General features: G+C 45.7%; 1 protein-coding gene and 1 non-coding gene across 9 annotated transcripts in view; both read left to right on the top strand.

The window, feature by feature from the left end:
• NRF1 (nuclear respiratory factor 1) overlaps nucleotides 1-12,846 on the top strand; it is a 143,338-nt gene that overhangs the window by 120,784 nt on the left and 9,708 nt on the right. The window contains exon 12 of one of the 8 annotated variants that reach the window (XM_045792658.2): nucleotides 3,819-3,906. The exons of the other annotated variants lie outside the window; for them this stretch is intronic. Within the exon in view, the coding sequence (XP_045648614.1) occupies nucleotides 3,819-3,874 (56 nt within the window). The 3' untranslated portion in view covers nucleotides 3,875-3,906. The remainder of the gene's footprint in view (nucleotides 1-3,818; nucleotides 3,907-12,846) is intronic. 8 annotated transcript variants of the gene reach the window in all.
• LOC123789699 (small nucleolar RNA U13) lies at nucleotides 12,125-12,225 on the top strand. Its single transcript, XR_006778870.1, has one exon. It is a non-coding gene; the product is annotated as a small nucleolar RNA U13 (small nucleolar RNA).

Genomic DNA, 12,846 nt, shown 5'->3' with positions numbered 1-12,846 from the left:
AAAAAAAAACGGTGCTGGTATGCTCTCCCAGTATGCACTAAATCACTTTTTGCCTCACTATTTTAATTAAAGTTTAAACAAATGTATTAAATTAAGTTTTATTGTAAAGGTACATTTTCAGTCACCATAAAGCGCAATAAGAGCTTGCATTCTTCGCTACGATATTATTTGTCCCTTTAATCCAAAGGTGGTGAGTTCAGTCCTCCCTGGACTTGAAGCAGGCAGCCCCTGAGCAAACAGTTTTATATGAGCTGAGAGTCCTAGGCTGAAAGCCTCCCATCCTGAAAGTCCCTAGAGAGCAGCGCCTTTGGCGGCTGTGGACTTCTAGGCTACCCTGCTATAGCATAAATGACCCTCTTTGCCGCTAACAGGGAGACCTAGAGCTACTAGGATGGTCTCAGTCAGACCAAGCCGAGGTGTTGCCTATTCTGTCAGAAAAAGCAAATGCAGACTCATCTGTCATACAGCTCTTTTCCCTTTAGAATCGTAGGTCTTTTTTATTTTTATTCTTTTAAGATTTTATTTTTAAGTGATCTCTACACCCAGCATGGGCCTCGAACTCATGACCCCAAGATCAAGAGTCACATCCTCTACTGACTGAGCCAGACGGGTGCCCCTGGAATCACAGGTCTTTTTTAAATGGAGGGGGAGGTAGAGCATACTCGCAAACCTTAAAAAACATCTTAGAAGGAATTAGATGAGGGTGGCTCAGAAAGAAGGGGGCTGAGGAGTGAGTACATGAGGGCCTGCAGCTCCCGGGGCATGGATGCTTCGAATGTCCTCTGGACAACATGCTTTCTTTGCAGACAGCATTTCCCTATTTAAGTCAGCTAACTCTTTTCTTAAAATCGTAGTTTTCATTCTGGAAAACATGTTGGTAGATGTCATACCAGGAAAATAACTTTCACTTTTCTCTCTTTTTGCTTTTTGACTGTAAGCATTGACCATCATTATTTAGGACCTTCATCATTTTTGTTTCTTTCTCCTTTCTTTTCTGTTTTTACTACTGTGGCCGCCACCATCACCATAACCCCCTTGCCAGCGACTAAGCAAGCACCCTCAGCATTATTCTACCTTCACCCAGGAAGGTGGGTAGAACACAGCTGTGAGCCCTGTTTTGTGGAGGCAGCTGAAGCTGGGACTTGCGCAGTGTCACTCTGCAGCTAAATGGTGAAACTGGAAACCAAACCCCCTTCTCCAGTACTCTCTACTGCCTGATGTGGGCCCCTTCCTTCCTCTTCACTCCTTCTTGCCAACCCACCCAACCACGGAAGTCAAAGAGACATAGGACAAGTGAAAGCCATTGTCTTTATTATTCATCTAATTCAGCTGTTCTTTGTGTGGGTCGCTGTTTTGCAGGATTGTTTTAGAGTGGTTATAGCCATATTTTACTCACCTTAGAAGTCAGTGTCATGATAAATCTTAGCAGAGGCAAATAAATAAACGGCATCAAAACCCAAGATCTGAAGGTGTGCCGTCTAATGCAGTAGCTATGATTTGTGTCTGTTTGAATTTAAATGTGAGTTAATTAGGGGCACCTGGGTGGCACAGCGGTTGGGCGTCTGCCTTCGGCTCAGGGCGTGATCCTGGCGTTACGGGATCGAGCCCCACATCAGGCTCCTCTGCTATGAGCCTGCTTCTTCCTCTCCCACTCCCCCTGCTTGTGTTCCCTCTCTCGCTGGCTGTCTCTATCTCTGTCATATAAATAAATAAAATCTTTAAAAAAAATAAAATAAAATAAATGTGAGTTAATTAAAATTAAGTAAAATAAAAAATTTAGTTCTTCAGTCACAGCCGCATTTCAAGCACTCAACAGCCATGTGTGGCCTGAGATACTGTATTATTTTATTCTAGTTTATTCAGATTTAAATCTAAATAGCTACATGTAGCTAGTAGCTACTGTAGTGAACGGCACAGATACAGAACGTTTTCATCACTGTGGAAAGTTATATTGGATGGCGCTGATCTAAAGGCCATAGCAAGAATACTGTGCTCTTCTGGCAAGTCGTGCCCCGTCTGCATAGGGCAGGACACACCAGTACTTCATGAGCCTAGCCTCCCAGTGACCTTCTCAGCTCATAGACAGCATGGCTTTGCTTATAAAAAAAAAAACAAAACAAAACACTACCATGTGACTGCAGTAATCCGCAACCAGTAAACAGCTGGGCAGGAGGGTTGCAAGAAGAACTGGCCTATTTTTGAGCACCGCAGCGTCCCGAGCAGGAAAATCTGAGACAGGAGGCAGCAGAGACACCTAAACCCACTTCCCAGTCTCTTTATGCGTGACCCAGGCCACTCACATGTTTCCACCCAGATGCCTTACAAATGCAGGTTTCTCTTCTTGGCTACAGGCATCTTGAGGTGAGGCTCTTTAATGATTTATAGTGACCCCAAAAAGGATCAAATATCCAGAGCCCAGTGGGTCACGAGGCTGAAAGAAGCCATTACTATTGGATGAATCCCAGATTTCACAACGAAAACATGGCTGCTTCTGAAACAGGAACATAGAGGTGTATGCTGGGGCTCTCGATTCTCGAATACACGGGGGGGTTACAGTTACAGTTTTCTGCCCCAGATGTGTTACTCCGCAGCCCCTTTATGCACTGAAGCTTGTCCTCCTGCCTGCCTGCCTTCACAGTCACCCCCTAAAATCCAAAATGCCTCCTGGAGCAGCAGCCGGAGGGAACGGGCGGTTTTTCTGACTCCCCACTCTTGCCCATCCAGGGAGATGTGTCGATCACACTAGTTTTAGGGGCCAGCAGAGAATATTTAGTCCCACTCATTTTAGTGCCTGGAGCATCGTAAGCATGCAGTAACTGTTAACTACTATTGCTGCTGCTGCTGCTGCTGCTGGTGTTATTATTTTTAAACACTCAGACTGAACAGGAAGGGAACTAATCTTCAGAGGGTTTGCTGTTAGCTCCTCCTGGACACATCTTAGGATCTGGTCCAGTAAGTGTCTGTTTGGAGGGAGCAGGGAGTGGATCTCACACTGAGAATCCCTGCTTTAGAAAGCCTCTGTTACTGATGGAGCATACTGTGTCCCTCAGGCATGCTAGAGAAACAAAACTGAGATCCAGTTCTCCAGAATGACCAGGGCTTTCCTGTCACTCATCAGACGTAGCCCCCACAGGTGGAGGGGTTTCTAATGGTCAGGGTTCTTTGGTGCCTTTGTTTGTGTCCCGTGAAAATGCTGACTTGTAGATACCTCTAGAAGGACCAGGGCTGTCTCTTGAAAGTGTCAGTGTGAGGTTTCGATTCATATTTCTCCTTGCGGAGTCTGCTCGTCCAGAGGCGGGTATCGTCTCCCCTATATCATGATAAACGAGGGTGGCCTCAGGCATTCTCGTTTGTACACCAGAAATTGCTAATCTAGGCTCTGCTACTTGAAGACTTAGACTACAAAAAGGGAGAGCCTTCACCATGAAATGGCCGCCGCTATACAGTGGTCTCTATTCTTAGTGTTCATCTGAGCCAGGGCCCTGTCCTTCCAAGGTAGCTTTTAGGTGCTTCCCATATGAAAAGCTGAAGGCCTCCAGAGCTGGCAACTCAGGGCCCCAGGGGGAATTAGCACATATTGTCAAGCCAGGTTGGCATGCCTTCACAACTCCTCAGTCTGACAGTGTCAGGTATTCTCAGCTGGGGGAACTTGGTGAGCCAGGGACATTCTGGGCAAAACACTCAGACCAGAGCTTCAGGGCAGAGATTCCCAAGAAGGTGCCTGCCACTTGGCAGATGGACTGACCAGTCTCCTCTCCATCCTCAGTGTCATGAGGGCCAAGTTACATGTGTCCTTATCTCATTCTCCTTCCCTTTAGGTCCCCACATCTTTCTGAGTCTTTGTATTCGAAAGACAGATTCTGGTCTTAGATGATTCCAGCAGAATCTTGGTGCCTGTCATTGCAGGTAATATTCTGTAAAGGGATTTTTTTTTTTTTTTTGGCATACCAAATCCAGAGCTGTAATTGGACAACTTTAATTGGAGTCATTTCTATTTAATACGTGGATGAAAAAGTAGGTTTTAATTGAGCATGTAAAAAGGGGATTAATCACTCTTCACACAAGAACCAGAATATCATGACAAGAAAAACTCTTACAGAATGAAGTCTTTAAGGTTCTTGGGGAAAGTGGACTTTCCTCTTTTTATTTATGCTTCCATTAGGATTTTGAAGGAATGTCAGCGCACTGTTATTAACTCTGATAGCTTGTACATCGCAGGCAGTATGGTTCGGGGCCCTCTGGCTCTCAGGTTACCCGTGTAAATACAGGGATTCACTTCCCAGATCCACCATTTGCTTAATAAAGAGCAAATGTGCAGAACCCAGCAGCAGTAGCAGCCTGGCAGAGCCGTAATCTGAACAGGATAAACATGCTTCCTTTTTGTATGATGCTCTCTCTCCATCCTCCTGCCAAGAGCAGGATATCAAATGAAGGGGAGGTTGTGGTTAGAGTCAGTAAAGTGAATGTCTAAGTGGCACCTGCTCCATTCAACAGATCTGCTTTCCCGGGGCCTCCCACTGCACATCTGCTCCTGACAAAGCCTCTTTTCTCCTCCTGTTGGTCAGACTGAGAGCAAAGACCCAGCAAGGAGACATATTGGTTTTGTTTTGTCAGCACAATTGCCTGTGACATTATAATTACACCAAATCTGCATTATTAGAAGGGCCCAATTTAGAGATTTTCAGAGGCTAAATGGGGTTTTCAAAGTGAAATTGATAAACACATCTTTTCCGTTGTAAAGCTAGCAATTGGATCTGAAAATCACTGAAGGGGTCTAAATCTGGAAACTGAGACACTTTTCTGAGTGAGACAAACCCTGCTATCAGATCGGCTCACGAAGCCGGCGTCCAGCAATTCTTCGGGTTTTGCCCAGCCCAGCATTTCCGTACTGCTCGTAGTTCTATGCTGCAGAGCTATACTATATTGTTCTCCAGTGCTGGTCAAGTTTCTCACCTGGGGGCCCTGGGGGAGGGGGGGTGTTAAAATAAGTTGATGGGGTAGAGCAGCAAAGGCGGAAAAAAAGCCCTCTGGTATAAATAAGGGAAATGCGAGGAAAACATATTTTAGGTGAATGCAGAGCGTCCAGTTTCGGATTGAGTTTCCAGTTAACAAAGGCAACTCTTACCGTGTTCTACGGTGTGTGCGCTATTGAGGCATGCCTAGGATGAGGCGGTGGCTTGCTGGGAGCTTGGGAAAGGTTTTAGAGCTGCACGGACTATTTAAACTTTAATTAAAGTCAAAGTAAAGATCGAGCCCCTCGGTCCTGCTAGCCACATTTCATGGGCTCTGCAGCCACCATATTGGCCAGCGCACAAATAGAACACGGCCATCTTTACAGTGAGTTCTGGTGGACAGCACTGTGGTAGAGATTAGTCTGAACCGTTTGAAATGTCTTGACTGCTTTAGCCAGCCTTGGAGTTTCTATTTCAGCTTTGTTGGAAGGGGAAAAGGGAATTTGGAATTTGCCTGGATGTTTTTGGAACAACTTCTTCCAGCCATATTACTTAGATTGTGACCTTTATCTTCCCACCTTAAAAAAATTGTTTTCCTCCAAGAATCTCATGTCATTTCCTCACCCCTCACATAGACCCAAAATAATAATAATGAATTATAACCACGAGAAAGGACTTTAATTTCAGGAAGGCCCACTTTCAGCTGGCCTACTCCCTGGTCTTCCCTTCCTTAAGCTTTCATGGCCCTGCTGTTTGACTGGAGAGTTTTCTGACTAACAAGAGGACATGCAAATGTTCAAGGGCCGAGGGTGTGTATATGAATTCTTCATTTCGTGTACAACAGGGAGCGTGGACAACACTCCTGGGGTGGACCACTGAGCTGGTGGTACCTTCCATTTTTAGCAACTCTGGGGACCGAGGGCAAGATCCTGAATCTTGCTTCCTCCATCTGTCTGCCTCTGGTAGCCACTGCATGGTAGCTTTAACTCCTGAGAGGAAACCTATGTGAAATAGCAAAACTACCTCAAATTTAGATCCTGTCTTTTTTCACCACAGCTTAAATCATGTAAATATAACGTTCCTTATCCTCATAGCAGCCCTATGAGACAGAGTAGCGGTCCGTTTTATAAATGTAAATATAGCTATCTCTCAGTTGCCACATACAGATTATCTGTCACACAGATTAGTTGTGACACATTTTAAATCCTTAGACAGTTTCTCTCAACAATCCAGCGTAAGCCTGGACCGTCTCCTCCACCCCCCCACCCAGCTGCTGGGTACTTAAGGAATACAAATTCGTTTTCATATTAGCTTAAGGAAGACATTATTAGGAAAGTAAGTCTGCTACAAGAAAAGCACATCATAAATTCCAGTTTGAGGGGAGGTATCAGAGAAATGGCCGACCCTCCCTTTGGCTCAACTAAGAGTTGACTGCAAGATCTCCTTTTACAGACATGCACACCGTTAGCACTCAGTGTGCTGGCATGCTTACGGAAGGATTTGTAGAACCCTCCATGGCATTGTCAGGATGGCTTCGTACCCTGGGAGGCAGTGTCCTGTGGCTGCTCCTCCCCACCACGTGCCAGGGGCCCATCTTGCTCAGTGCTTTTTGAAAGTTCTGTGTTGGGGCGCCTGGGTGGCACAGTTAAGTGTCTGCCTTCGGCTCAGGTCATGGGGATCGAGCCCCACGTCGGGCTCCCTGTTCAGCAGGGAGTCTGCTTCTTCCTCTCTCTCTGCCACTGCCCCCTGCTTGTTCTCTCTCTCTGTCAAATAAATAACATCTTTAAAGAAAAAAGAAAATTCTGTGTTGTCAGACTCAGTCTGGCTGACCGAGCCTCATGGGGGCTCGTCTCTGGGAAAACAAGGTAGTGGCCACAGGGTAGAGCACCCGCGGCGCGACATCCCCTACGGATGGCAGAGCCTCTGCTCTCCCGCCCATCCTCCAGCCGCCGAATGGTTTAGCCATTGATGCTTTTGTGCAGAGATAAGAACATGGAGATTCCTCTAGTGTTATCATTCCTTCTGCCTTTCTGGCAGAAGCTGGAATTCTTTTGTAAAAACTTGTCCCCATTATCAATTTGGTTATGCTGAATATAGTCCAGATAGGAAAGGCAGGATAAACAGTTGAACAAAATGAAGTTTGAGATATATTTTTTCTGCGGCTATCAAACCCCAAAACTATCTCTGCTTTCCGGTCTGCTGTCTTCAGGTGTCTCACTGCTGAAAGCCAATTTAATTCTGCTCTTGGTGTGCTCCTAAGAATTATGTACTGTTTGTTTTCTAAATGCTACTCTGCACATTGTGCTAAATGTGAGGGGTTGAAAAATAGTACAATATCTTTGGAAGCTTTTCTGCCTCAATCTATGCCTGTTCGGTTAGAAGAACCAAGGGCTGGATGGTGGGTACATTTGCAGCGTGAGGTGGCGGTGGGGGTCCAGGGGGTTCCTTGTGCTAGTCTCTCTCCTTTTATGCCTATTTGAAATTTTTCCTAATTAAAAAACCTGAAAATAATGACAGAAAAATAAATAATTCTCCATTCCTAACTCTGGGTAACTCCTGATTGGCTCTTGTATTCATTTCTGCACCTGACTTCTGCAAACTCTTTGCATGGTGACTTTCCCCTGAGGTTTCTGTCAGCTTGGCTCTGCTTTCTATTTATTTTTTTTTTAATTTTTTAAATTTAATTTAACTTTATTTAAATTCAGTTAATTAACATATAGTGTATTAGTTTCAGAGGTGGAGTTCAGTGGTTCATCAGTTATATATAACACCCCGTGCTCATTATATCACATGCCCTCTTTAATGCCCGTCACCCAGTTATGCCATCTCCCACCCCCTTCTTCTTTCTATTTAAAAATACATCACTTTTGAGGGGCGCCTGGGTGGCACAGCGGTTAAGCGCCTGCCTTCGGCTCAGGGCGTGATCCCAGCGTTACGGGATCGAGCCCCACATCAGGCTCCTCTGCTATGAGCCTGCTTCTTCCTCTCCCACTCCCCCTGCTTGTGTTCCCTCTCTCGCTGGCTGTCTCTCTCTGTCAAATAAATAAATAAAATCTTTAAAAAAAAAAAAAATACATCACTTTTGGAGCACCTGGCTGGCTTAGTCCATGGAGCATGTGACTCTTGATCTCAGGGTTATAAGTTCAAGCCCCATGTTGGGTGTAGAGATTACTTAAAAATAAAATCTTAGAAAAAAAATCAACACTTCACGTATTGCTCGTATCCTATCCGCTGGTCCACAGACTTTGGGGGTCTTGAGTGTCCTTCTTCACAGGGATTTCTTCTGGATTTTACTAGGCATCTCCTGCCCTTCTCTACAGTCAGGTCAGATGTCCTTCTGAGCATACACATGTCCCACAAACTTTAGTTGAACACTTTTCTCTCCTGCCATTTTCAGTTTAGAGCCCTGCTGGGCAGATCAGCAGGCCTTGGAGGAGCTTGCTCGGCCCTGCTTTGGGCGCTCGGCCTGCAGGATAGTACACCACGGTGGTTCTGAAGCACGAACCCCTGACTGCATTAACGTTCCTGGACACTCCAACAGTTTCAAAAGGAAACTGTGAAACTGTCCCTCCAAAATATGCTTTGAAATACACTTACTAATAAAGTAAAAATGAATTTATTTTTAACATTTGGCTTATGGGATGAGGGCAAGAGGAATTTCCTGGTGGTCTGAAAAATCAGGCAAAGGACAGAATCTCTGCTATGGAAGTTATCACAGGAAGGGTTTTTTCCAAGAGCGGATTGACATTGTCTAGCAAGAAGAGGGGAGAAAACCTTGTATGCCGAGAAGTGCCTGTTACACCAAGGCACCGGTGAGGCTGCTATCGGCTTCATGAGAATACTCAGTACGCCAGGTGTAATACATATTTTAATCCACAAATCCCTCAAATGCACCCAAAAGCCATGGACTTAAAAAACACGGAAAAGAAAGATTAAATGTCCCAGAAGCAGCTAATATAACAGAAACAGAACAACTAGGAGAGAAATACTTTTTCTCTGTTTCCTCCTCGTTTTAGTATCAGGAAGGTTCACTGGATCTCCTTTTCATCTGATATTGACATTCTTTTCATGATCTTCCCCTTCTTGCCCTGCAACTGTCCTCTTTCCACCTGGTCCTTGTTTATTACTCTCAGCCTCTTTATCTGCCACCCGCCTACTCGACTAGCTTCTTTCCCCGATTTCCTTTCATGTTCTCCCATCTCTATACCAATACATACCTAATGCCTGTTTTTCTTCATGTAATAGCGGCTTTCCTTAGACATCGGTCACTGATGTAAATTTTTTTTCAAGCCTGCAAATAAGACTTTAAAGGACTTCCCTCCTGCCTGTCACCCCTTGAAACACCTGAAGATAATGTTTGTTGGCTCTTTAAAAACTGCAGAACTTACTTAGGTAATATAATTCATGGCTTCATTTCTTACTTATTTATTCCTGTCCTTTCCAGGTACAGTCTTCTGGTTCCCCATTTAAGCCAGCATTTTCCTGATACCTGTTAGCTAGCTTTCACATCCATAAACTGCAGAAGACATTATACTGTAAATTTTATCTTCGGGTTTTAAGAGTTCTTTCTCTTCGGGCTCCTGGGTGGCACAGTCGGTTGGGCATCAGACTCTTGGTTGTGGTCTCAGGGTCATGGGATCGAGCCCCTGGTTGGGCTCCGTGCTTAGCATGGAGTCTGCTTGGGACTCCCTCTCCCTCTGCCCTCCGCACAACACACACTCCCTTTCTAAAATAAATAAATAAATCTTTAAAAAATTTCTTTCTCTCCTACCAAATGTTGTGTTTATTTGATAAATTTCTTTGTTTAGCTATTTTTCTCTCACACCCATCAATATTTTTCTCCCGACCAAAGATATTTCCATGACCAACTTGGAAGGCCTTTGCGCTGGACGATTCAGTTACAGCAAACAACAATTCCCAAAGGTTTCCCAGATTGTGAGGGCAAATGAAAGGCCCATTCTTCCTGAGGCTGTCTGTCCTGCTCTATCTTGTCGCGGGGTAGGGTCGGGGGAGGGCAGTCTGGTTGTGGGTGACCGTGGCCAGGAGGTAACTCTGTGCTCTGCTACGCTTGAGCCTATGTCGTTATTATTGGGGTTGAGAAATTTATCAGAGTGATGACATCATATCCTCCTGCCCTGACCATATATTGAACATTCTTACCATGGACGAGTGGTTCCGGCTGGATTATTTATTTACCAGTGTACTGAGCAGCTAGTCCATAGATGGCCCGGTGCGGCCCCAGTGCCAGTTCTGCCCATCGCTGCGTTTCAGAAAGGAAGCTGCCCGCCGGTCCATCTGCCCTGATTTCATGGCTTTTATCTCTAATCTTTACATCTTTGAAGGCCTTTGGCAAATGATGTGCTTCCTGGCAGGAACAAATCACTGCTGAAAGGAGATCTGTGCTGTCTGTGCTTTCATTTCTGTTTCCTGAGTGCTTTAGTTGAACGTCTGTGACCCCACCAGACTTCAGCGAACCTCTTATTCAAAGTCATCTCCGAAAAGTAGCTGACATTGGTGGTACACCTCCTGTGTGCCAGGCACGGTGCCAGACTTCGCCTAAGTCAGCACATGTTCCCCGACAGCCTGTGCGATCGGTAACTGCCGTTTGACATCTGAGGAAAGCGAGGTCCACAGGCCATTCAGGGGCAGAGCCGGGAGTCACGTGTAGTCATCTGACCGGCAAGCCTTTCGTGGAAATAAAGCCGCCTCTTTTACCCTCACACACAGCGCACCTGAGCTACCTACAGCATTTGGCTACACTGCCTTGAGAGTCCTGTGAAAGTCCCGCCGCACCCGGGAGTGGAGTGAAAAGTCTGTGGAAGCCAAGGCTCATAGGAATGGGACCAAGTGTCCAAAAATCCTGAGGAACACGATCTGTAGTCATATTTAATTATTAGGCATCTACTGTGTTCCAGCTGCTCAGTACTTAAAGACACAGTCCTGCCAAAATCTAAGCAAGCAGATTGTGCAGAGAACAACAGTAATTGCTTGGAAACAGCACACAGCTGGTGCCAAATGGTGGAGGGAGGAAAATCACAGGAAGGAAAGAACCTGGTGGGCTGTGCTATCTGGGGTGACTCCAGGAAATGGCGATTGATGTGGAAATTGTTGGAAAGATGTGGAAATTGTTGGAAAAAACGGGACTTGCATTGGCGGGGGATAGCGCTGGGCACCAGATGTGGTGGGGAGGGTACACGAAGGGGACAAGTGTGGTTGTAGCGAAGAGAGAAGGGGGGTATTTATGGGGAAGGCTGATGTGATCCTTCACCCCAGTAGCTATGTGGACTTTATTTTTCCCACAGTAGACAGCCATCAAAAGTTGGGGGTTTTTTGTTTTGTTTCGTGGGTTTTTTGGTGGGATGGGATGGCCATTGCCAAACGATATTTCAAAAAGATTTAGCTAACTGTGATCTGTAGACGTGTTCATCAAATCACAGAATGCTGAAAGAGTTAGTCTTCAGGAGAGTCAGTGAATTCCCCCAAGTAAATAAATCGCATATATGCACAAACACAGGCACGCACGTGTGTGTTCCATTACAGTAGGTAAGTGGTGAAACTCATTACCTCAGGAGAGGTCAGGGGTCGAGTAGATGAGCCCACGAATGATAAATTCACAGAGTGTGCAAGGCTGTGACCCTAACCTTCCGAGTTACTCGCATTGGCGCCCAGGGTCTACCACAAAGCCTCCCCTGGTGCCACCATCAGAGCCAGACCACTCTAAACCTCCTGGCCTCCTGTTCTGCAGAAAACAAGGCCAAGCCCCTGAACATGAGCAAATGGTCACTTATATTAGAAGACAAAACCAGGTAAATGAGGTGGTGGCATGATCTGCCACCCACGTAATGTGATTTGAGAGGCTCAAAGACAAATGTCTGTCCAAAAGTATATTCCCCTGTCACTTATGCCTTAATCTTAAATCCCACTACTAGAGGTAGATTATTTTGAATCTTGAAAGGAATTGGACTGAGCAGAACAGTTAAGAGGCCCCCCCCCCCCCGCCGTTATAGCACCTAGGAAATTTTAAAGCATAAATCTCCTCTTAAGAAGTCATCTCTGGTATTTATGCTTTGCATTTGTGAGAAATTGCAGTACATTTGGCACCATAGCAAAAGATTGGAAAACCGAGGTGTGAGTCATCAGAGCTCTGGTTAGTCAAAATCAAGCACCTCCAGATTCTGTGGTTCATAAGCGTGATGACGGGGCGCTCACGCTGTTGGGCGCCATGTGCCTCCCTCAAACCTTGTTACACCAACAGCGCATGACCCGTCTGACGTGAAAAAAACATTAAGCACCTTCATGCAAATGGAATACTCTGCAGCCACTAAAAAAAAATAAAGCAAGCCATTATCTTTGTACTTGTAAGTAAAGATCCCGAAAAAGTGAGGTGCAGAAGAATATGAACAGTGCACATTGTTCAAATGGGGAAGATACACAGACACACGTTTCCAAATGCACAATCTCAGATAGACTATTGGCCAGCCACGAAACTGGCCACAATGGTTACCTCTGGGAGGGAGACTGTTTTCAACCCTATACCCTTTTCATACCTTCTTTACTATGCCCTCTGTGTTACCTGTTTTTCAAAATGAAGTCTCTGTTAAAATCGAGATTCTCCTGAAAGGGGGGGAAACGTAAGAGGCAAATGATCACCTTGTGCAAAATGATGGCCCTGGCAAGACGAACAGGTCCCTCGAAGAATGGACCCTGTGCGGGGGGTCTCCTTGGAGACTCCGAGTAGAAGCCCGGCTGTCTCGGAGGTTGGTCTCCCTGCCTGTCCTCCCCGAGAAGGTCATCTGACTTGAAAGGAGGCCTTTGAAGGGTGCTGGGTAGGAAGCGTGTGAGCTGCATCAGAGCCAGCCTAGTCCAGGCGTCTGAATTTTCAGAGGCTGTCCTG

Source organism: Ursus americanus, chromosome 3, assembly GCF_024610735.1.
Source record: "Ursus americanus isolate L20-20 chromosome 3, mUrsAme1.1.p, whole genome shotgun sequence".
NCBI lineage: Eukaryota > Metazoa > Chordata > Mammalia > Carnivora > Ursidae > Ursus > Ursus americanus.
Note: the sequence above shows the minus strand (reverse complement) of the source record. Positions and strands in the feature narration are given on the sequence as shown.